Raw genomic sequence first — 24,650 nt, 5'->3', positions numbered from 1 at the left:
ATATACGACTTGCCACATTGACACGGAATCTGGTACACGCCGGCCTTCCTCAAACCGAGGTCATCTTTGGCGCTCCCCACCAGTGCACGAGTTTTATTCGGAGGACAAAACACCGTTCCGACCCGGTGTTTCTTCAAAATGCGGGCAATCTTTCCCGAGAGTGCGCCTGTATATGGGATAAACGCAGTGCCTACCTCCTCCCTCGTGATTTCATCCATATCCACAGGTTGTGCTGTAGTGGTTGGGCGGAGAGCACGTTGAATCTGCCACTCTGAGTACCCATTTTTTCGAAATACAGTTCTCAGATGTTCCAATTCCTGGGGTAGACTCTCTGCATCAGAGATAGTGCGCGCCCTATGTACTAGAGTTTTAAGTACCCCATTCCTCTGTGAAGGGTGGTGGCAGCTGTCTGCGTGCAAATACAGATAAGTGTGCGTTGTCTTCCGATACACCCCATGACCTAGGGTGCCGTCAGGCCTTCTCTTGACCAAGACGTCAAGGAAAGGTAGTTTACCCTCCGTTTCAGTCTCCATAGTGAATTTGATGTTGGGGTGTATGGAGTTTAGATGTGTAAGGAAGTCAAGGAGTTTATCCATACCATGTGGCCAGGTGACGAAAGTGTCGTCCACGTAACGGAAAAAGCAAGTAGGTTTCCATTCGGATGACGACAGGGCTTCCTCCTCGAAGTTCTCCATGTACAAATTCGCTACCACCGGTGAGAGTGGGCTACCCATGGCGACTCCCTCCGTCTGTTCGTAGTATTCTCCATTAAAAAGAAAATACGTGGAAGTCAAGACATGCCTAAAAAGTTCAGTGGTCTTCTCGTCAAACTTCTGACTAATCAATTCTAGTGACTCTCGCAGGGGTACCCTCGTGAACAAGGAAACGACGTCAAAACTTACCATGATATCTGACTCACCCAACGTGAAGCTATCAAGGCGTTTAACAAAATCCACGGAATTACGGATGTGATGAGGGCATTTACCCACGTAAGGACTTAATATTCCCGTCAGGTATTTGGCCAACAAATATGTAGGTGCCCTGATGTTGCTGACAATGGGGCGTAATGGTACCCCCTCTTTGTGAACCTTCGGGAGTCCATATAGTCTAGGCGGTACCGGACCTTGGGGTAACAATTTCTTAGCGTCACCCTCCGGTAATTCTGCGTCCTTGAGAAGCGACCTCGTCTTGTTGTCCACCTTCTTTGTAGGGTCAACGCTGATCTTCCGGTAGGAATCGTCATTTAGCAGGCTCTGCATCTTATCAGTGTAGTCCTTATGGGAGACAACAACTGTAGCATTGCCTTTGTCAGCCGGTAAGACAACAATTTCAGAGCGCTCCCTCAGATCACGAATGGCCGCCCTCTCTTTACTAGTGATATTTGACTTCATCGGCTTGGATTTCGTCAACGCACGACAAGTTTCACGACGTATTTCCTCAGCTGATTCAGGCGGAAGTCGAGCTGCAACCTGTTCAACAGCACTAACAATTTCTGCGACCGGAGTGAACTTGGGGGTGGGAGCGAAGTTGAGACCTTTCTGCAAAACCGAGACCGCATCATCACTCAACACCATGCCACTCAAATTGATGACAGTCTTGCCCGGAACCTGCAGAGATGGTTTGTCAAGGAGACGTGAGAACTTAGCTGTTTGACGTCCCGTTGCCTTCTTATGGGCGGAATCAGCTGCAACCCAGGTGACACCATCAATCCAATCCCAGGAAAAAGAAGTGAAATTACTAGCCAGTTGCAAATGTAGTTTGAGTAATTCCTGTGAGATAAACTCAAGGCTCCGGTGGGTGAAATGCACTCTCTCACGTACCAATGCGAGGCTGGCTCGTTTCTTGATTCTCTTAGCTGCTGCAGAATCGATGTGATGCATAACCTTAGCAAAATTTGGAACAACGTTCTCGGAACGACATCTCTTTAGAAAGGCAAGAGTACTTAGCAAACGACATCTACGGTGGCGCAACTTTTCAAATTTCTTCATGCTGCGATACATCTCCTCCCCGTAAAGGTGTATGATGTGATTCTTGAGTTTCTCCCGGCGTATTTGATAATCAAAATATCCACGGGTGTACTGCCGGTCTACAGTGTCCAACGGGCACAATATTTCGGCGATCATACATGTCGCCATCATCAGGTGAACTGACGGACTGATCTCCTGTGAACGTGCCGGCACGGAGATCCGTACACTATGGCTGCTCAGGTGGAACTGGGTTCGGTCGCGGCGGCGGCAGATTTAAATACCCTCCGCCCGCGGCGCGCTCACTCCGCCGTCCGCACCCCGCGCCACGGTCGCGCGGTGGAACAGATTGCGACGGCGTCTGGAGAACTTCGAGGAGGAAGCCCTGTCGTCATCCGAATGGAAACCTACTTGCTTTTTCCGTTACGTGGACGACACTTTCGTCATCTGGCCACATGGTATGGATAAACTCCTTGACTTCCTTACACATCTAAACTCCATACACCCCAACATCAAATTCACTATGGAGACTGAAACGGAGGGTAAACTACCTTTCCTTGATGTCTTGGTCAAGAGAAGGCCTGACGGCACCCTAGGTCATGGGGTGTATCGGAAGACAACGCACACTTATCTGTATTTGCACGCAGACAGCTGCCACCACCCTTCACAGAGGAATGGGGTACTTAAAACTCTAGTACATAGGGCGCGCACTATCTCTGACGCAGAGAGTCTACCCCAGGAATTGGAACATCTGAGAACTGTATTTCGAAAAAATGGGTACTCAGAGTGGCAGATTCAACGTGCTCTCCGCCCAACCACTACAGCACAACCTGTGGATATGGATGAAATCACGAGGGAGGAGGTAGGCACTGCGTTTATCCCATATACAGGCGCACTCTCGGGAAAGATCGCCCGCATTTTGAAGAAACACCGGGTCGGAACGGTGTTTTGTCCTCCGAATAAAACTCGTGCACTGGTGGGGAGCGCCAAAGATGACCTCGGTTTGAGGAAGGCCGGCGTGTACCAGATTCCGTGTCAATGTGGCAAGTCGTATATTGGTCAGACGATGCGTACCGTCGAGGATCGATGCCGTGAACACCAGAGGCACACTCGACTGATGTATCCGAGCAAGTCGGCGGTCGCTGAACATTGTTTGTCGGAAAATCACGCTATGGAGTATGAACGCACGAGGATTCTGGTACAGACGTCGAGATACTGGGACAGCGTTGTTAGAGAGGCCATCGAAATTCGCACCAATGACGACCTCATAAATCGTGACTGTGGCTATAATCTTAGCAAGGCTTGGGAACCAGTGATTGGGTTAATCAAGAGTAAATCGAGCAAATGTATAGTTGTGACGACCACGGCGGACGGAGCCATCACACCGACGTCATCTCAGACGCCGTCGCAATCTGTTCCACCGCGCGACCGTGGCGCGGGGCGCGGACGGTGGAGTGAGCGCGCCGCGGGCGGAGGGTATTTAAATCCGCCGCCGCCGCGACCGAACCCAGTTCCACCTGAGCAGCCATAGTGTACGGATCTCCGTGCCGGCACGTTCACAGGAGCTCAGTCCGTCAGTTCACCTGATGATGGCGACATGTATGATCGCCGAAATATTGTGCCCGTTGGACACTGTAGACCGGCAGTACACCCGTGGATATTTTGATTAGTAATGTAGACGATTTACATGCAACCTGACAATGTGCTTTCAATCTTGAACTTTCAAGGACTTCCTCCATGACGTCATCAGGAGATTTCAGTTGGCTTAAGGTACTTTATATAGTCGGCCAAATTATGTCATGGAGATATCATGAGCTCACGGAATTTCCATATGTTATGAGAGATAATGTCAATATCAGTGACTGAAGAACAATGGTAGCAATGCTGATTTCATTAGATGATGGCCAGTTCAGCTGATTTCTGTGTTTCCCTTCAGTATCAAGTGCCTGTTGATATGCACCACTAAGGATGAAGCCATTCTTCTGGTTAATATGATGGTTACACATTTTGATCTCATTGGCTTCTTTGATGACAGAGTCCTAGCAGGTAGATGCACAGAAATCGGTACCTGATGCTGAAAGGGCAACAGAGAAATCAGCTGAATTATCCACCATCTAACAAAATCAGTATTACTACCAATATTCTTCAGTGACAGATATTGACATGATCTCTGGGACTGTATGGAAATTTTGTGGCTTTTCTATGCCACCATAACATAATGCAACGAATAATAACCTACTGTAATAGCAGTAGAAATATTTATACATTAAATATTAAAGAAGCTAGATGAAGAAGACAAAGTAACAGGCAATGTCCTAATATGAGTAAAAGCTTTTGATACTGTGAATCATACCATTCTACTGCAGAAATTAGTAGCATATGGGATGAGAGGGGTAGCCTTACAGCTACTTACCCCCTATTTGAGAGACAGGAAACACTGTTCCAAACTAACTTATAAAAGAAATAAACAATTGGTAACAACCAATCAACTCATAAGATACTTCAGTGCTGTGTGTCCCAACGAAGTATATTGGGGCTTTTCCTGTTTCTTGTGTACATAAATGCTTTAATTGAAACCCAAAACTGCAAGGTTATAAGCTATGCTGATGACACATTTTTTGTCAGCTGGGGCCGTGATATGCAAATTACTACAAACAGTAGTGAAATCAGTTATAACTTTCTGTCAACTTATCTTACTGCAAATAAGCTACTCATAAATAAAGAGAAGACAGTGACAATGCAATTTTTGCTAAGGATAATTTCTGACCTTCACTATTTATATCAATGTGTGCACTTATGTATGTTAACTAAACCTTTGTATATATATGAACTAAAATCTATGACAATGTCTGAAAACTGATTGTTATGTGCACAGCAAACAAACACATAAACAATTACCTAATGGCCTACTGAAATTTCTTGATCATGACTTCCGAGGAAGTTGTAGAAAGCTTGAAGTTGAATACATATTTGATGAGGTAAGAACTCCATGAAGAATGTATTCACATGTGCAGTTTTTATATTAGTGATTGTTTATCATCCTGAACTATGGTGATCCATCACAAATACATTTCAAAGGGATTTCCTATATTGGATTGATAAGATTTCTAACAAGATCCAAGCAAACTGAATGCAGATTGGACTCTTCTCTTAAACTAAACCTCAGTCTCTGTTAATTAACTTATCTCACACTAATCTCAATCATCTCCTTTACTACGCTGTCCTAGAAGACCTGCACTTGCGTCAAGAAGCATCTACATCATATCCATTCTTCGAAGACCACCGTAAAGTGCATGGCAGCTGGTACTTACCATTGTACTTTGTATTAGAATTTCTTCCCAGTCTATTCATGTATACATTGGGCAAATAATGATGCTTAAATGCCACTTTGCACATGACACTTAGTCTACTCTCGTCATTGGTGTCTCTCCAGAAGTGGTACTTGGGAGGCTTAGAATTTCTAGATTCTTTACTTAATGCTGTTTCTTGAAACTTTGTAAGGGGGCCTTTGTGGGGTAGTTTGCATCTATTTCAAATGTCTACTGGTTCAGGTTTTTCAACATATACATGAAATCCTCCTGTGACTACTGCATTCTCCTAGTGTCCCAGTGAACCAAAGTCTGCCACCCACTTTACTTATGAGTGAGTTTGTGTAATCATTCCATTTAATATCTCAACAAATTATTACATCCAGATATTTGTATGAACTGACTGACTGCAGTAGTAACTTTCTAATATTTTAGTCATGGAATATTACATTTTTTGAATTTTGTGAAGTGTGAAATTTTACATTTACGGAAATTGAATAAAAGTTGTCAATCTTAGCACTAGTTTGAAACCGTATCATGACCTAACAATATTTGAGCACCATATTTCAGGCAGCCTATCATTATAGATAGCTGCATCATCTGCAGAAGTCTGAGCTTACTATTAATATTGTCTCTTAGGTCATTAATACAGGGTGTACATAAAGTCCGGAAACACTTTCAGTTATTTATTGCAATGTCTTCCCCAAAAACTAACCAAGGTTAGAGCAAAGTATACATGGATTAGTCAAGAAATAGGGGTATCTTGTAAAACAAAAAGAAAACTGTATCTGCCAATCCGAAACAGTTCTGATGTTGATGCTATAGCACATTACAAGAAATACTGCAAAATACACTCCTGGCATTGAAATAAGAACACCATGAGTTCATTGTCCCAGGAAGGGGAAACTTTATTGACACATTCCTGGGGTCAGATACATCACATGATCACACTGACAGAACCACAGGCACATAGACACAGGCAACAGAGCATGCACAATGTCGGCACTAGTACAGTGTATATCCACCTTTCGCAGCAATGCAGGCTGCTATTCTCCCATGGAGACGATCGTAGAGATGCTGGATGTAGTCCTGTGGAACGGCTTGCTATGCCATTTCCACCTGGCGCCTCAGTTGGACCAGCGTTCGTGCTGGACGTGCAGACCGCGTGAGACGACGCTTCATCCAGTCCCAAACATGCTCAATGGGGGACAGATCCGGAGATCTTGCTGGCCAGGGTAGTTGACTTACACCTTCTAGAGCACGTTGGGTGGCACGGGATGCATGCGGACGTGCATTGTCCTGTTGGAACAGCAAGTTCCCTTGCCGGTCTAGGAATGGTAGAACGATGGTTTCGATGACGGTTTGGATGTACCGTGCACTATTCAGTGTCCCCTCGACGATCACCAGTGGTCTACGGCCAGTGTAGGAGATCGCTCCCCACACCATGATGCCGGGTGTTGGCCCTGTGTGCCTCGGTCGTATGCAGTCCTGATTGTGGCGCTCACCTGCACGGCGCCAAACACGCATACGACCATCATTGGCACCAAGGCAGAAGCGACTCTCATCGCTGAAGATGACACGTCTCCATTCGTCCCTCCATTCACGCCTGTCGCGACACCACTGGAGGCGGGCTGCACGATGTTGGGGCGTGAGCGGAAGACGGCCTAACAGTGTGCGGGACCGTAGCCCAGCTTCATGGAGACGGTTGCGAATGGTCCTCGCCGATACCCCAGGAGCAACAGTGTCCCTAATTTGCTGGGAAGTGGCGGTGCGGTCCCCTACACCACTGCGTAGGATCCTACGGTCTTGGCGTGCATCCGTGCGTCGCTGCGGTCCGGTCCCAGGTCGACGGGCACGTGCACCTTCCGCCGACCACTGGCGACAACATCGATGTACTGTGGAGACCTCACACCCCACGTGTTGAGCAATTCGGCGGTACGTCCACCCGGCCTCCCGCATGCCCACTATACGCCCTCGCTCAAAGTCCGTCAACTGCACATACGGTTCACGTCCACGCTGTCGCGGCATGCTACCAGTGTTAAAGACTGCGATGGAGCTCCGTATGCCACGGCAAACTGGCTGACACTGACGGCGGCGGTGCACAAATGCTGCGCTGCTTGTGCCATTCGACGGCCAACACCACGGTTCCTGGTGTATCCGCTGTGCCGTGCGTGTGATCATTGCTTGTACAGCCCTCTCGCAGTGTCCGGAGCAAGTATGGTGGGTCTGACACACCGGTGTCAATGTGTTCTTTTTTCCATTTCCAGGAGTGTATTAAAGACTGTAATACAAACATCAAAGCAAATATATTACAAGGAAAAGGTAGTCATATCAGATAACAAAATAAAGACAATATGGGATATAGTGAAGGAGGAGACTGGTAGAACCAGACATGAAGAGGGACAAGTAACATTAAGAGTAAATGATACATTGGTGACATATGTGTATAGTGTTGCAGAACTTTTTAACAAACATTTTATATATGTTACTGAAAAGATGGGGTTGTCAGGTTCTGTAGATACTGCTATGGAATACCTCAGACCCAACATTTCAAGTAACTTCCATAATATGAATTTGACCCTCACTACCTCAGCAGAAATAATGTCCATCATAAAATCTTTAAAATCAAAATCATCTAGTGGGTATGATGAAATATCAACAAAGTTAATTAAAGAACATGATTCTGAGTTAAGTAACATATTAAGCTATCTGTGTAACCAGTCATTTATCAGTGGAACATTTCCTGAATGGTTGAAATATGTTTAAGAAGGGAGATAAAGAAACGGTATCAAATTTCTGTCCAATTTCACTTTTGCCAGCATTCTCAAAAATTTTAGAAAAAGTAATGTACAATTGGCTTTATTACCATCTTATCTCAAATAACATACTGTCAAAGTCACAGTTCGAATTTCTGTTGAGAAGGCTATCTACACTTACAGTGAAAATGTGCTTAATTCATTAGACAAAAATTTGCAGGCAACTGGTATATTTTGTGATCTGTCAAAGGCGTTTGACTGTGTAAATCACAATATCCTTTTAAGTAAATTAAAATATTATAATGTAACAGGAAATGCTGCAAAATGGTTAAAATCTTATATCTCTGGCAGGAAACAAAGGATGTTATTAGGAAAGAGACATGTATTAAGCTATCAGGCATCATCCAACTGGGAACTGATTACATGTGGAGTCCCACAAGGTTCCATTTTACGGCCCTCACTTTTTCTTGTGTATATCAATGACCTTTCATCAGTAACATTACCAGATGCCAAGTTTGTTTTGTTTGCCGATGATACAAACATTGCAATAAATAGCAAATCAAATGTAGTCTTAGAAAGATCAGCTAATAAAATATTTGTGGACAGTAATCACTGGTTCCTAGCCAGTTCTTTGTCATTAAACTTTGAAAAAACATGCTACATGCAGTTCAGAACTTGTAAGGGGTGTCCCATGAGTATATGCCTAACATACAATGACAGGCAGATAGAAGAAGTGGACAGTGTTAAATTCTTGGAATTACAGTTTGATAATAAATTCAACTGGGAGGAGCACACCACAAAACTGCTGAAGCATCTTAACAAATCTCTATTTGCAATGTGAATTGTGTCAGACATAGGGGATATAAAATGAAAAAGCTGGCATATTATGCTTACTTTCATTCCATAATGTCATATGGGATTATCTTATGGGGTAATTCAACAGGCCAAGCTAGTTTTCCAGGCACAAAAACACGCAGTAAGAGCTATATGTGGTGTGAACTCAAGAACATCCTGCAGAAGCCTGTTTAGGGAACTAGGGATACTAACTACTGCTTCCCAATATATTTATTCCTAAATGAAATTTTTCATTAAAAATATATCACTTGTTCAAACCAACAGCTCAATTCATGGAATCAGTACTAGAAATAAGAATAATCTTCACAAGGATTTAAAGTCAGTTACTCTTGTACAAAAAGGTGTGCATTATTCAGGAACACATATTTTCAATAACTTACCAGCAGCCATAAAAAGCTTAACAACCAATGAAATTCAGTTTAAGAGAAGCCTAAAGTATTTAATGGTGGCCAACTCTTTCTACTCCATTGATGATTTTCTCAGTAGAACCAACTGATATATATATATATATATATATAATATATAAAAAACACAGATGATGTGACTTACCGAACAAAAGTGCTGGCAGGTCGATAGACACACAAACAAACACAAACATACACAAAAAATTCAAGCTTTCGCAACAAACTGTTGCCTCATCTGGAAAGAGGGAAGGAGAGGGAAAGACGAAAGGATGTGGGTTTTAAGGGAGAGCGTAAGGAGTCATTCCAATCCCAGGAGCGGAAAGACTTACCTTAGGGGGAAAAAAGGAAAAAAGGACAGGTTTACACTTGCACACACACACATATCCATCCGCACATACACAGACACCTAACTAGCACAATTCTCACACAACTTCCTGAAACCCATGGATCAAGGGGTTGAGGTAGAGGTAATATTCTGTAACTTCTAAAGAGCACTTGACTCTTATTAATGCAAATATATTCATGCTAGATTTCAAATTAAATTTGTGGCTATATTCAGGTTCTCTTGGTAGGGAGAACACAATATGTTATTGTGGATGGGTATTCATGCTGGATTTCAAATTAAATTTGTGGCTATATTCAGGTTCTCTTGGTAGGGAGAACGCAATATGTTATTGTGGATGGAGAGTCATCAACAAATGTAGAAGTACCGGTAACTTCAGGCATGCTCCAAGAGAAGTTGTTCATGTTATATACAGGGTGTACATAAAGTCTGGGAACACTCAATTATTTATGCACAACAACTAAACATCGTGCAGATGTCATACATATTGCATTTTGAAGAGAAACTCTGAAAGTTTCTTTTCATTTGATATTCGAACCATTAGTGACCTGGCAGACATCAATACAGTAATTGAATTCTTGCCATACCTGTCCCAGCATGGCACCGTATATATATATATATATATATATATATATATATATATATATTCCTTAAATTTTTACACTGAAGATTTAGACATTCTATATATTTTTTTTTGCTGTCCTTTATCCTTTAGTGATCATTGTTGCTACAACTGACTCATAGTCATTGATACCTGTTTCGTTGTGAACATCCTCAGTTAGGTCAGATCTACTTGCTGCCACTGGATCTAATATATTTCTGTCATAAGTGAGCCTCCAAACTTTCTGTTCAAAGAAGTTTTCGGACAAATCATTTATGAGTATTTCACAGTATGTCTTGTCACATTCACCATGTACAAAGCTGTAAGTATCTGACTCAGTTGCTGGATGATTAAAGTTTCCTCCAAAGATGTTAGTATGATTGTGGAACAAACCTACCACATAGCTAGCTGAGCTTTCCTTTAGCATTTTCTATTACACTTCAGGCTGAATCTTGTAGTCAATAGAAAGACACAATCATAAGTTTGTGCCCATCCTTCAGCTTCATTTTTTATCTAAGTGGATTTGAGTTTCTTGGCTACTGTGATACCTATGCCACCTCAATTTTCCATTAGTCTATCCCTTTGATATGTGCTTAGATTTAATCCAAAAATCTCTCTAGTGATAATTTTGGGCTTTAGCCAGCTTTCTGCACATAGTATTATGTGAGTTCCACATTGTTGTTTTTTCTGGCATTCTCATTGATCCTGGTGCTTCCACATGTCATTACCTGCTTGAAGGTGAGGCACTGCTTGCTGAGAATCAATTTAGTTGGTTGTGAGAGTTGGATGCACCTGTGGTATTCTTGATATTGTCGTCTACAATTATTATAGCTTGTCCAAGATAAGACATAAAATTTTTGCAGGATATTTGGCAAACTGTTGGTTTTTAGAGACATAAGTTATAGTTAATAGGCACTGCAGATATTTAATTTTTCACGCATTTTTATGATTCCCAGTTATGAGTCCAACATATGTGATAGGTGCAACTCTGTGTTTTTTTTCTGTTGGTGTTGGCCTTCTCAACTGGCATTGCTGACATGTCACAGTTCACACATCATATAGTGTACTGAGTATATATTCTTTCAAAAACGTGTCTCAACTTTCACTGTTCTTGTGTACATGCCCTGTGGACAGTGTCCAAGGAATAGAACTTTCCTGTGCATGATGGTGATGATGGACAGAAAGACAGAGAGAGAGAGAGAGAGACAGAGAGAGAGAGAGAGAGAAGAAGGGAATATTAGGTTTTAATGTTCTGTCAATGATGTCACTAAAGATGGAGAATTCTGTAAATGCGAGTCCACATGAAACTAATGGAGACTAAATCTGATTTATTAGACAGTTTGAGATACGTTACAGCACACTTCCAGAGCATACTTGCTATCTTAGAGCAAGCCATACAACCCAAGTCCAATTCATGCCGTATCAGAGTTCCACCAATAACAACCTGAAATTCGAACATCACAAACCGGGCAAATATGTCAATCAGCATATATTTCACTGTTTGCACCAGTCCTGCGCCACCTTGTGTGCTGGAGCTTGGCATTGTCTTGTTGAAGAATGCTCCTGATAAGAAGCACCATCCGGGTAGTGGCACCACAGCAGTCAACACTAACGTTGCACCAGTTACTCACTTTCCATAATGACATCGGGTCACATTACTACATCCCCTTCCCCACAACAGCAACTACTGGGGAGAAAAATAATGGGTGATGTACAGAGGAGCCACCACCAAGAGGAGCAGCTGGCTTTGTTGACTGGAACTGCTGGGAAAGGCTGGAGTAGGATGAGGCTCAGTGAAAATTGTGCGAGCTGCCATGGGATCAAAGGTCTGCCAGTGGTAGAAAAACTGGTGATGCTACAGATTACCATGGACAGTGGCTACGGTATACATCAAGGATCCATGGCAGACTGAGGTCATTCCACAGATCCAGTTTAGATGGTATCCAAACTTGTGGGCCCCAATTGGATGCACCCGTCTGGAAGGGAGAGGCCTCAGCACGACATGAACTTGTGGTGGGTGCAATATGTTTAAATTGGTGGGCTGGGGGCAGTCATGAAGCCACTCTGCCAGGCTATGGCCGTATACCAAGGTGCCTCAGTAAACTGGTAGAAAATCACAGAGGGCAGTGCAGGACATCATTTTCTCACTTGTGGTGGCCTTGACATAATCTTCCATTTATTCAGATCCATAAGCCGGGAGGCTGAACCTCAAGAACATCAAGGAGTTGCAAGAAGAAACATTGGCACAGGTTGTATTTTAGTCCTTTTGTTGCCAGCCTCTGGAACAAGAGCCTTAAATTTAGAGATGGTCCTCTTGAGATGCACCTGTAACCAAGATATCACCAAGGTATGCAGCACAATTTGAAATACCCTGTAGTATATGATATTTAAAAGACTGGAATATGGTAGGGGCTGAAGAGATTTTCAGAAGCAACAAATATTAATGTTAAAGAAGATGTGGAATACTGAGTGATAAGTAAGCTTGTGATTCTGCACCAAGGGAACTTGAAGACATGCCTATGTGAGGTTAGGTCTACTGAATAAGGTACCATGGGCTGACTTTGCAAAGAGTTCATCCTGGGGATGGTAGGGGATAAGTTTCTACTTCACATTGTGCATTATTCGTTTCTTTAAAATCACCATGAAGTTTTAAGGTGCTGTTGAGGTTGGATGCTGTTATCTGTGGAGTGACACATTGACCGTGGCAAATAAGTGTCAACACATCTTCGTTAATGAGTCAGTCCAGTACTGTGTTAAGAGTGTTCTTAAGAGCCTGGGGCATCAGGTGAGCTTCGAAGAAACATGAGGAAGCCATTGCTTTAAGACTGATGGGAGCTTCAGAATCAATTGCCCTCTGTAATTCAGGTGAGAAAGTTTGAAGGTTTCTATTACAAAGAGTCTATAACGCAGCACACAGGTCTTTGGATTGCATGTTGTGCACTGCCTCATAAAATGTAATTCCAAAAGTATCGAAAATGTCTACCTCAAAAAAGTTGTACACTTTGGGGTCAACTATGACAAAATAATTTACTGGGGAAGTGACTTGGTTGTAAATGCATAAAACTGGAAGCTTTCCTAGCAGGGGCACCTGAAGATGTCCACAGGCTCAAACCTGGACTTACGAAAGTGGATTGGTTTAGGAAGAACAGAGATGCACTGGTGTCAAACACTGATCTCAGAGGGTATTTGCCAATTAACACATTTAAGTACATTTGATGTATTGCGTCATGAGAAAGTAGTACTTCTGTAAATTTGTCATTCCCTTGGTACACTTCCATAAATTGGATTGTATCTGCATTGGAACTGCTAGAACATGCCTCTTGCATGTTTCCCTTTTTGCCACATTTATGGCTTGTTGTACATTGATGAGGGTGTACATGGCTTGCATGGCAAAGGATATGTTTACAGCCAGACAGTAGTGCTACAACTGACACGGCTTGCCACCGTATATGTTGTTGTTTACGAAATTGTGTGGGCTATGGAAGAGGTGGAGGTTCTGCCAAATGTGGCATGATGTCCTGGGTGACTGCTGCTGAAGAGTTAAGTGCCACAATGTCTTCTTCCATCATAAACAAACACTGGGCTGTGTGGACAGATTCATCAGTTTGAGATAACTGCATTACCTCCATTAGAGGCAGGTCTGATTTCCTCATTGTATGTTCCCACAATCTGGATTACTGACTGGTTTGGCCTTGTAACATCAGTCAAAATAGCTTTGCCATGCTGCTATCGCGAATGGCTGAAAGCAAGGGGAAACTACAGCCGTAATATTTACCAAGGGCTGTACTGTATGGTTAAATGATGATAGCGTCCTCTTGGGTAAAATATTCCGGAGGTAAAATAGTCACCCATTTGGATCTCCAGGCAGGAACTACTTAGGAGGATCTTGTTATCAGGAGAAACAAAACTGGCATTCTACAGATCGGAGCATGGAATGTCAGATCCCTTAATCGGGCAGGTAGGTTAGAAAATTTAAAAAGGGAAATAGAGAGGATAAAGTTACATATAGTGGGAACTAGTGAAATTGTTGGCAGGACAAACAAGACTTCTGGTCAGGTGAATACAGGGTTATAAATACAAAATCAAATAATAGTAATGCAGGAGTGGGTTTAATAAAGAATAAAAATGTAGGAAAACAGATAAGCTACTACAAATAGTATAGTGAATTGTTGTAGCCTAGATAGACACGAAGCCCACGCCTACCACAGTAGTACAAGTTTATATGCCAACTAGCATATATCACTAGGGGTAAGATAGAAACTGCCTACAAGAAAATTAGAGAGACTTTTGGAGGAAAGAGAACCACCCATATGAGTATCAAGAGTTCAGATGGAAAACACGGCTCACACAATGAAGGGAAAGCAGAAAGTTGGAAGGAGTATGTAGAGGGTCTATACAAAGGCACTGTACTTGAGGGCATACTTGAGGGCAATATTATGGAAAAGGAAGAGGACATAGATGAAGATGAAGTGGGAGATATGATACTGTGTGAAGAACTTCACAGAGCACTGAAAGACATAACAAGGCCCTGGGAGTAGACAACATTCCGTTAGAACTACTGATAGCCTTGGTAGAGCCAGCCATGACAAAACTCTTCCATCTGGTGGGCAAGATATATAAGACAGGCGAAATACCCTCAAACTTCAAGAAGGATATAATAACTCCAATCCCAAAGAAAGCAGGTGTTGACAGGTGTGAAAATTATCGAACTATCAGATTAATAAGTCACAGTTGCAAAATACTAACTCACTTTCTTAACAGTCAAATAAAAAAACTGGTAGAAGCCGAGCTTGGGGAAGATCAGTTTTGATTCCATAGAAATGCTGGAACATACTGACAACTTATTTTAGGAGATAGATTAAGGAAAGGCAAACCTACATTTTTAGCATTTGCAGACTTAGAGAAAGCTTTGGACAATGTTGACTGGAGTACTCTCTTTCAAATTCTGAAGGTGGCAGGGGTAAAACACAGGGAGTGAAAGGCTATTTAGAATTAGTACAGAAATCAGATGGCAGTTATGTGATTTGAGGGGCATGAAAGGGAAGCAGTGGTTGTGAAGGGAGTGAGACAGGGTTGTAGCCTATCCTCGATGTTATTCACTATGTATACTGAGCAAGCAGTAAAGGAGACAAAAGAAAAATTAATTAAAATCCATGGAGAAGAAATAAAAACTTTGAGGTATGCTGATGACATTGTAATTCTGTCAGAGACAGCAAATGACCTGGAAGAGCAGCTGAACAGAATGGACAGTGTCTTGAAAGGGGAATATAAGATGAACATCAGCAAAAGTAAAATGAAGATAATGGAATGCAGTCGGGTTAAATCAGGTGACGCTGAGTGTATTAGATTAGGAAATGCCACACTTAAAGTAGTAAATGAGTTTTGCTATTTGAGGAATAAAGTAATTGCTGATGGTCGAAGTAGAGGATATAAAATGTAGACTGGCTGTGAGAAGGAAAGCTTTCCTGAAGAAGAGGAATTTGTTAATATCAAGTATAGATTTAAGTGTCAGGAAGTCTTTTCTGAAAGTATTTGTATGGAGTGTAGCCATGTGTGGCAGTGAAACATGGGCGATAAACAGTATACACAAGAAAAGAATAGCTTTCAAAATGTGGTGCTACAGAAGAATGCTGAAGATTAGATGGGTAGATCATGTAACAAATGAGGAGGTACTGAATAGAATTGGGGAGAAGAATAATTTGTGGCACAACTTGACCACAAGAAGGGATCAGTTGGTAGGACACATTCTGAGGCATCAAGGAATCACTCATTTAGTACTGAAGGGAAGCGTGGAGGCTAAAACTCATAGAGGGAAACAAAGAGGTGAATACAGTAAGCAGATTCATAAGGATGTTGGTTGCAGTAGTTCTTTGGAGATGAAGAGGCTTGCACTGGATAGAGTAGCATGGAGAGATGCATCCAACCAGTCTCTGGACTGAAGACCACAACAACATGTTCTGAATGAGGAGTAAGACACACTATAATGTCACTCATAAGAGAGTCTGACAAACTGGCCCACACAAACATTTTAAATTACAATTCCTTCTTAATTCGGAAGGACAACGATTCAGTCCCACATCCGGCCATCCTGATTTAGGTTTACCATGATCTCTCTAAATCGCTTCAGGCAAATGCCGGGATGGTTCCTTTCAAAGGACACAGCCGACTTCCTTCCCCATCCTTCCCTAATCGAGACCGATGACCTCGCTGTCTGGTCTCCTTCCCCAAACAACCCAACCTCCTTCAGAGAGAGAGAAAGAAAGAGAGAGAGAGAGCTCAAGAATGAGGAGATGAACAGAGAGGGGGGAAAGAGGAGATGTACAGATAAAGTTGGTGGGAGGAGGGGGAGAGGGGGAGATGGACAGACAGAGAGGGGGAGGAGAGATGGACAGAGAAAGGGGATGGACAGAGAGAAGGGGAGATAGACACAGAGAAGAGGGAGACAGATATGGACAGAGAAGGAGGGAGGAGATGATGGACAAAAAAATGGGTTAGGAGAATATGGATAACAGTGTGATGAGAAGAAGATGGACAGAGGAAGAGGGAGGTGTACGCAGTTACAGAATGGGAGGAAATGAGATGAACAGAGAAAGAGGGAAGGAGGAAGTGGACAGAGAGAGGGAGGAGGTGGGGACGCACACAGAGAGAGAAGGAGAAGATGGACAGGGAGAGGGGGGAGGTGGAGATGGACAGAGAGGGGGAGAAGGAGGTGATGGACAGGGAGGGGGAGAAGAACAGAGTACAGGGGGAGGAGCAGAAGGTGGAGAGGAGGCAGACAAAGAGAGCTGGTGGACGGGATAGATAGACAGAGGGATGGATGGGGGAAATGGACAGAGAGAGAGGTGAGGAAGAGTTGGGTGGAGAGAGGGGGAATGGACAGATAGAGAGAAGGAGGAGATGGACAAAGAGGAAGTAGGATTGGATGGATAGGGAGGGGAAGGGGGGTAGGAGATGAACAGAGACAGAGAGGGGAGGAAGAGTTGGACAGAGTGAGGGGAAAGAAGAGTTTTACTGAGATAGGAGGGAGGAGGAGATGGAAAGAGGTGGGGGAAGGAGGAGATGGACTGAGAGAGGAGGAAGAAGGAGATGGGGAAGAAGGGATGGGCAGAAGGGGAGTGTAGGATAGACAAAGAGAGGGGGAGGGGTAGGTGGACAGAGAGAGTAGGGAGTGGGAAATGGTCAGAGAAAAGGGAAGGAGGGAATGGAACAAAGGGGAGGAGGTGATGGACACAGAGAGGGAGTAGGGTAAGATGGGTAGAGAATGCAGGGAGGAGGAGATGAACAGAGAGAGGAGAAGGAGGGGATGGATAGAGAGCATGTTGGTAGAGGAGATGAAAAGACAGAGAGGGTGAGCATTAGATGGGAAAATAGAAGGGGAAGAGGAGGAGATGGACAGATGGAGGAAGCAGGAGCAGGTGGACAGAGAGGGGATGAAGGGGACTGAAAGAGAGGGGTGGAGTAGATGTGCAAAGAGGGAGATGAGGAAGAGTTAGGCAGAAGGAGGGGTAGGAAGAGTTGTACAGATAGAGGAGGAAGGAAGAGTTGGAAAGTGACAGGAGGAGGAGGATGAGAAGGAGAAGGACAGAGGTGGGAGTAGGAGGTAGAGAGGGAGAACGTGCAGGAGGAGACAAGTAGAAGAGGGGGGAGAAGGATATGAATAGAGAGGGGGAGGGGGAAACTGACAGATAGAGGGTAGAAGGAGATGGACAAAGAAAGGGTTCGAGTGGATGGACAGAGTGAGGGAGTGGAGTAGGAGATGGACAGAGAGAGGGGTGAGGAAGAGTTTTACAGAGAGAGGAGGAGATGGACTGAGGGAGTGGTGGGGTGGGGGGAGGTCCGGAGAGAGGGGAAGGAGTAGATGGATGGAGAGAAGGTCGGAGGAAATGGACGGGGGGAGGGGGGGGACATGGATAGAAAGAGTGGGAGGAGCTGCAGGTGATGGAGGCAGTTGGAAGATGAATACGAACAGTGGATAGGTGAGAAAGAAAGAGGGAGTGAGGAGGCAGATGGATGAGGGAGAAGGTGTGTGGAGGAAGAGGATGTGACGAGGCGGGCGGTTGATGACTCAGGTGGAAGTGGGAAGAGGGAAATAGAGTACAGAAGGTAGATTATGTAAATGCAATCATTGCAACAATATTTGCTATATACATGACTAATTTGTTGCTTAAAAGTAGTGTAGGTGTGAGATACCCCTCGAGATGATTTTGGTGAGGAGGAAGGAAGTGACATGCAAAAATGTTCTTCAGCAGTCTGTTGGTATTCACTTCCCATATTTATTTGACTTGGAATACTTCAAAAGTATGAAGTGCAATTTTTCTGTTATTTGTGCGGTTCAGATGGCAACTAGGTTGCAAGAATGAGCACTACAGCCAGCCAATATTTTGTCAACATGTTTCTGGACAGATATCACAGCATAGATCTGAGTATCTTACATAAATTAACATCCTCTCTGGAGTCATATGGTATAAAATAGCAAAGATTTAGAGATATATATGAACAATATGTGTGACGTATGTGTATGTGGGTGAAGTTGCTGATAAAAAGCTAATGTTCTTATAGAAAAGAAAATATTCTAGGCACTTGGAATTCATCCAGACTTTTACATGGCTCTAATTTTTGTATTATGTGATACAGTTCAGCATTTTCTGACAAGAATGTGGCCTCTGGTGCTGGAAATTTCACAAGCGAAAAAATATAATTGCAATTGTAGGTGGTAAACGTCATACTCTTCATGTTATTCATCAACACTTTCCACACTGAGACGTTTAGACATGTTTTGTCATTGGGGAATGACATTTTTCAAGCAATTTCATGGACTTTTTATAGAAGTCATGAAGAAAATATAAAGATAGTACACCATTTACAGTAAAGTTTGAAACTTTATCTTTCTAATTCTGTTACACAGTTTTTTTCTGAACATAAATGATATTTTTCTAGAATTTTGTAAGTCAAATGTGTTTCTAAAAAAAAATAACTCTAACTTCTATAATTCATTATTTTTAATGTTTGAAAGAAATAAGCATGTACAGAAGAATGTATTTTATTGAAAAAAAGCAGGTCCATACAAGAAAAATTCAATACAGAAGCGCAGTTTTTTTTAATCAATCATAATTTATTCAGGTATGGTACTCTTTGAAACAGTGGGTTTGTGAGAATGTATTGCATATGAGCTTAGTGTGGAAAGTGTTAAATGGTGGAGATGATGTAAACATGGGTGGTGTGGGAAATGTTCCTGCTACATTCACTAATACTTATATTTCCTGTAATACAGATGTTGTTAGCTCCGCATAATCCTGCACAGTGTATATTACTAGCTGTTGTAATTGTTCCATGATTGGAAATTCACACTCTCATCATGATTTTCGGGATTCAGTGTGCACACATCATGGGTTCCAAGACATTGCCTCTTTGTAAAAGAAGATCTACACACAAGCAATGAAGGATTGCCCTGATTTGTTCACCACTCCTTGGAAATGTTGTGAGCTATTCTAAGTCTATATTCCAATGCAGATTCCATTTCATGCCATACCACAGTTCCTCCTATCACAAATAGAGCTTACAACATAAACACTTTAGCCAAACTTATAGTACACTTGCTGTGTACTCCAAAGACCACATTACAACAGACTCAGACTGGTCTTGGACTGGCTTTTATGTATTGTCTCATCAGAGGGTACTCCTGACTACAAGACCCATTTGGGTAATGGTGCCACAGTGGTCAACACTAATGTTGCACCATCTACTCAGTCTCCATAGTGATGTCTCATGGCACCACTATAGAGAAGAAACTCAGGATGGTGCGAGGATAGGGAAGGGAGAATTTATTATTTTCAGTTTTTTTTAACTACTGAGAGAATGGGAGGGAGTAGAGTAGAGTTGAGTTTTAAAGGAACCGTCCCCTAGCATTTACCTTAAGCAAACACGGAAAACCTAAATGTGGACAGTTGGATTGGGATTTGAATGAGAGATATTTGTCTCCCCTCACTACAGAAGTAGTCCTCTCATTTTGCAGTTCAGTGATCTATCCTTCCATTTTAACCTTTCCCAACACATACCTCTCCCTTGTTCTTTTATATGTGTCTATTCTTCTTCTCTCTGCAATCATAGCTCTCTCTCTTCAGCAGTCTTCTTCATCTCAATGTATGAAGAACATTCGATTTCACTGATCATATTTTTTAAATAAATGTTCTCATTCATTCCATCATTTTCTTCCCTGGGAGCTTGCGTTTGAAAATAATTTGTAGAAGAATATTATGTTTAATCAAGTGTCTAATCAATGCTGCTTTGGCCTATTAATTGCAACAGTACTTTCCTCTCTTCTATTTTCTGTAAAACCATTGCATTCATTTTTCTGCCAGTCCAGTTAGTTCTTGTAACTATCTTCCAGAACCACATTTACATAGCTTTGGGGCGAGCTTTCTCTAGCTTTGCTAATGTCCAGGTATTACATCTGTAAGTCAGGACACTCCACACAAATGTCTTTACAAATCTTTTCTTAGTGTAGAAGCTGATGTGCTTGTTCAGTAGAAGGTTCTTTTTGTTGTGGAAGGCACTCTTGGCCAGTGCTATTCTTCTCTTGATTTCCTTGAGACATCAATTGTTTTCCTCCACATTGCTACCAAGATAGTAAAATTTGGCTACTTTCTCAAGTTGCTCACTGCCTGCTTTCATGCCAACCTGACCTCCATCTCCTTTCTTCTCTACATAAAGATGACTTGTGTCTTCTTGACACTTATTTTGTTATCTGTTGTTTTAAGACCTTAAGCATTTTATTTAGTTCTTTGTCTGAGTCTGCCACTATTGCAGTGTTGTCTGCAAATCTGATGCAGTGACTATGAAAACCATAACTTTTCATTCCAAGTGTCTTTTCTGTCATTGTTAATATTGCCTCCCCAAGAGCATATTAAATAAGTAAGGTGATAGAAGGCAGCCCTGTCTTAACCTCCTTCTGGCTTTTACTTCTTTCTTGCTACCCTTAATATCCAGTTCAGTACTTTGACTATTGTATATATGCAAAATTAATTGCCTGTCCTTCCAGTCAAGTCTTACCCTGTGCATTGTTTAGAATAATAAAAAATCCCAATTAGTCACATTAAATGCTTTTTTTATGTCAACAAGTGGTTTATGTGGTTTTTTTTGTTTACTTCTTGTCTTCTCAAAATTTAACATGGTGCCAATATTGCTACCCTCATTACTTTTCCAAAACTGCAGCCAAACTGATCATTATCCTAAGTTTCAATCTATTTTCTTTTTAGTCCTCTCTTTAATTATTGGCAGTAATGTGCACATGATAGACGGGCTAGTGTTCTATAATTTATACACTCCCTTGCAGATGTTCTCTTGGGAATACACTTCTTGCCAAATCAGGAGGTATGGTACCGTCTTCATAGCTAAATACTAGGGATGGAACTTTAATAGTGGCAACTATTTGTTTACAGCTCATACAGAATATATATGTGTTTCAAAGTTTTACTAACCTTCAAAGTAGTCACCAAAATTGTGTATAACCTGTTGCCAGTGGTGTGGAAGTCGTAGGATACTCTTAGCAGTGCCGCTTGTATTGACAGCCTGAGTGGCGTGTCTATTGCCCAACGAATTTGTAGCAGTTCTGAAGCAAATGCTGTGAAGTGTTTCCTTCAGTTTAGAAATCGAGTTGAACTCACAAGGGGAGTGCAGTAGGTGGTATAGCACTTACCAGCCCCATCAGTCAAAAAAATCAGTAACAGCCTGCACTGTATGTGCTTGAGCATTGTCCTGCAAAATGATGGTCATATTCTGCAGGAAGTGTCATCACTTCTGTCTCTATGCTTTCCATTTTCGGGACACAACCTACGATCAGCTTAGAGACAGAAGTGATGACACTTTCTGCAGGACCTGACCATCATTTTGCAGGACAATGCTCAAGCACATACAGTGCAAGCTGTTACTGATTTGTTTGACTGATGGGGCTGCTAAGTGCTATACCACCTAATGCACTCCCCTGACTTAAGCCCTCGTGAGTTCAACTCAATTTCTAAACTGAAGGAAACAATTAACGGCATTCGCTTCAGAACTGCTACAAATTCGTCGGGTAATAGACCACGCTGCTCGGACTGTCAACACAACTGGCACTGCTAAGAGTATCCTATGACTTCCACATCACTGGCAACGGGTTATACACAATGCTGGTGACTACTTTGAAGGTCAGTAAAACTCTGAAACACAAATCTATTTTGTACCAGCTGTAAATAAATAGATACCACTATTAAAATTCCAAACCTCGTATATTGCCTTCTGAAAGTAGGTATTGGTGACCAATTCTGACTCAGTAGTTTAAACAATGGAATGACTCAAGGAGGCCACTTACATCATAGTGGAGGCATTGAGCAGTTAATAGGCATGTGAACAGGAATTGGAAGGAACATGGTAGCTCAGCTTACAAACTTCTGTTTGTCTTAGAGAGGCGTGCACGTGCGCACACCCACACACACACACACATCTTTAGTCATTCTATTGTTTTTTCCAACACACAATTTTTCAGTATTTTACTAATATGAAAGTAACTGATTCTTGTTTCTTTGTGGTAGGATGACCGCAAGGAAGGCGTGACAGCCTTTGTTGAAAAACGGGCACCAAATTTCAAAAATAGTTAATTTTGGTAAAAAGAAGTATACTGAGGAGATTTGACAAGTAAGGTGAGTCATTATTTTACTAATAAGACAGACTAAATAAATAACTATAGCATCTGTGGTATGTTTACAGATAAATGCATAGTTATTTACAGCATGTCACTTGCTATTTTAAATTTCATTTCTTGGCATGATACATGCAAGTTCACTTGTTTTTACACCATTTGTTATTCATGAAAAAATATCAACTTCAAGATATGATAACAGAATTTTTTTAAATTATTATTAATATTTGTTGCTGAACAGTCATGTTTATCATCTTTTCTTGCTTTTATAGCTTCTGGATACTAAGCTGGATTTGCTACACATAATATAATTTGAAATAAAAACAATCATAAATGCAAAGTAAGCAATGCCTACAACTTTTTTAATCCTACACATTATATAAGATAATCAAGAGCACCATTACTATTCTGTGCATTATGTATTCTGCATCACATATAGTATGTTGCAATTTCACACTAGATACAATCATAAAAATAAACTACTGTTTGCCTCAGATCACTCATGTTTTCTTTCATACTGTATAATCAGCAACAGATACACTTTTACCTAAATATTATGTCTTTAGAAATATCTCTGGCTGAGTTTTCTGTTCATTGTATCATACATAATGTTTGTAGCCAACATAGTGACATATGTAAGATTAATTACTTAAGTAGCTTCTTAATTGATATGGTATACAATTTGATTGATGATGATAATTGAACTTATCTTTTACCAGTACACCATCTGTAAAAAAATTCTCATCCAGTGTCACACAGACATTTTTTAATAAAGGATTTATTTACTTCCTGTTTTTCTTTCTTGTTTTAACAACCTTGTCAAACAGATTATTTAAATCTCAGGATCAGCATACCACAGGGAGATTATAATTAAAGTTCAAGTTTCAACACACTGTAAAAAAAATAAAAAAAAAAGAACCACTGCTCAGAACGACAAAAATAAATTGAATAAGGGGAAAACACTATGGGGAAAAAAATTACAGAAAAGTTTACAGCTAGATGGTGCTGTAAGTGACAGAATATGCAAAATAGAAGGCAACTGTTCCTCAGTTTGCATCTGAGGTGTCTGGCATGACTGCTTCAATGGAGGGTCGTACACTGCTGATAAACTGCTTTTACATGAATGGTGCCTTGGTGCCAACAGCTTTGCGTAAGTTCCAGACACTGAAGGATGTGAAAAAAGCCAGGCGTCCAATGGTTGTCAAGGGTTTGTAGAAATGATTACAAAATTTGAAAGGGTAGGTTATTTTGAAGTGCAATGTGGCAGAGGGAGGAAAACAACTGATGCAACATCAGTAGAAGGTGTGGCCACAGAATTGCAAGAGAATGGCAGTGTGGAAATATGCAGTGAATAGGGAATCACCCAAACTTTGGACATGCCTGTGAGCATGGTACATAAAATTCTATAAAACATCCTGCACTGCTATCCATACAAAGTTACCCATGTTCAGCAGTTTCTTCAGGCTGACCTGCCAGTAAGACAAATATTTTCTCTAGGATTTCTTGCTTGCATGGAAGTGGACAACAAATGGCCATGGTATATTTTGTGGACAGAGGAAGCCCATTTTCATCTCCAAGGACATGTGAAGACACAGAACAGCAGATATGTGCAACAGAAATTCTGCTTGCACATCAAATGGTACAGCTTCATTCTCCAAAGGTAAATGTGTGGTGCAACTTGACAGCATTGTTTATTGTAGGGGCATATTTTTTTTCAAATGGGTTCTCTATTTCCTGTTACCTGTG

At 41.9% G+C, this 24,650-nt stretch overlaps 1 protein-coding gene across 2 annotated transcripts in view; it reads left to right on the top strand.

The window, feature by feature from the left end:
* Positions 1–23,504, top strand: part of LOC126234456 (enoyl-CoA hydratase, mitochondrial-like) — a 91,303-nt gene extending 67,799 nt beyond the window's left edge. Inside the window, exons 7-8 of one of the 2 annotated variants that reach the window (XM_049943149.1) lie at positions 22,798–22,905; positions 23,177–23,504. In XM_049943149.1, coding sequence (XP_049799106.1) covers positions 22,798–22,863 — 66 coding nt within the window. In that variant the 3' untranslated portion in view covers positions 22,864–22,905; positions 23,177–23,504. The remainder of the gene's footprint in view (positions 1–22,797; positions 22,906–23,176) is intronic. The other variant, XM_049943150.1, reaches the window with a different exon arrangement.
* Positions 23,505–24,650: the final 1,146 nt, after the last annotated feature.

The sequence above is a fragment of the Schistocerca nitens genome, chromosome 2, assembly GCF_023898315.1.
Source record: "Schistocerca nitens isolate TAMUIC-IGC-003100 chromosome 2, iqSchNite1.1, whole genome shotgun sequence".
Lineage (NCBI taxonomy): Eukaryota > Metazoa > Arthropoda > Insecta > Orthoptera > Acrididae > Schistocerca > Schistocerca nitens.
Note: the sequence above shows the minus strand (reverse complement) of the source record. Positions and strands in the feature narration are given on the sequence as shown.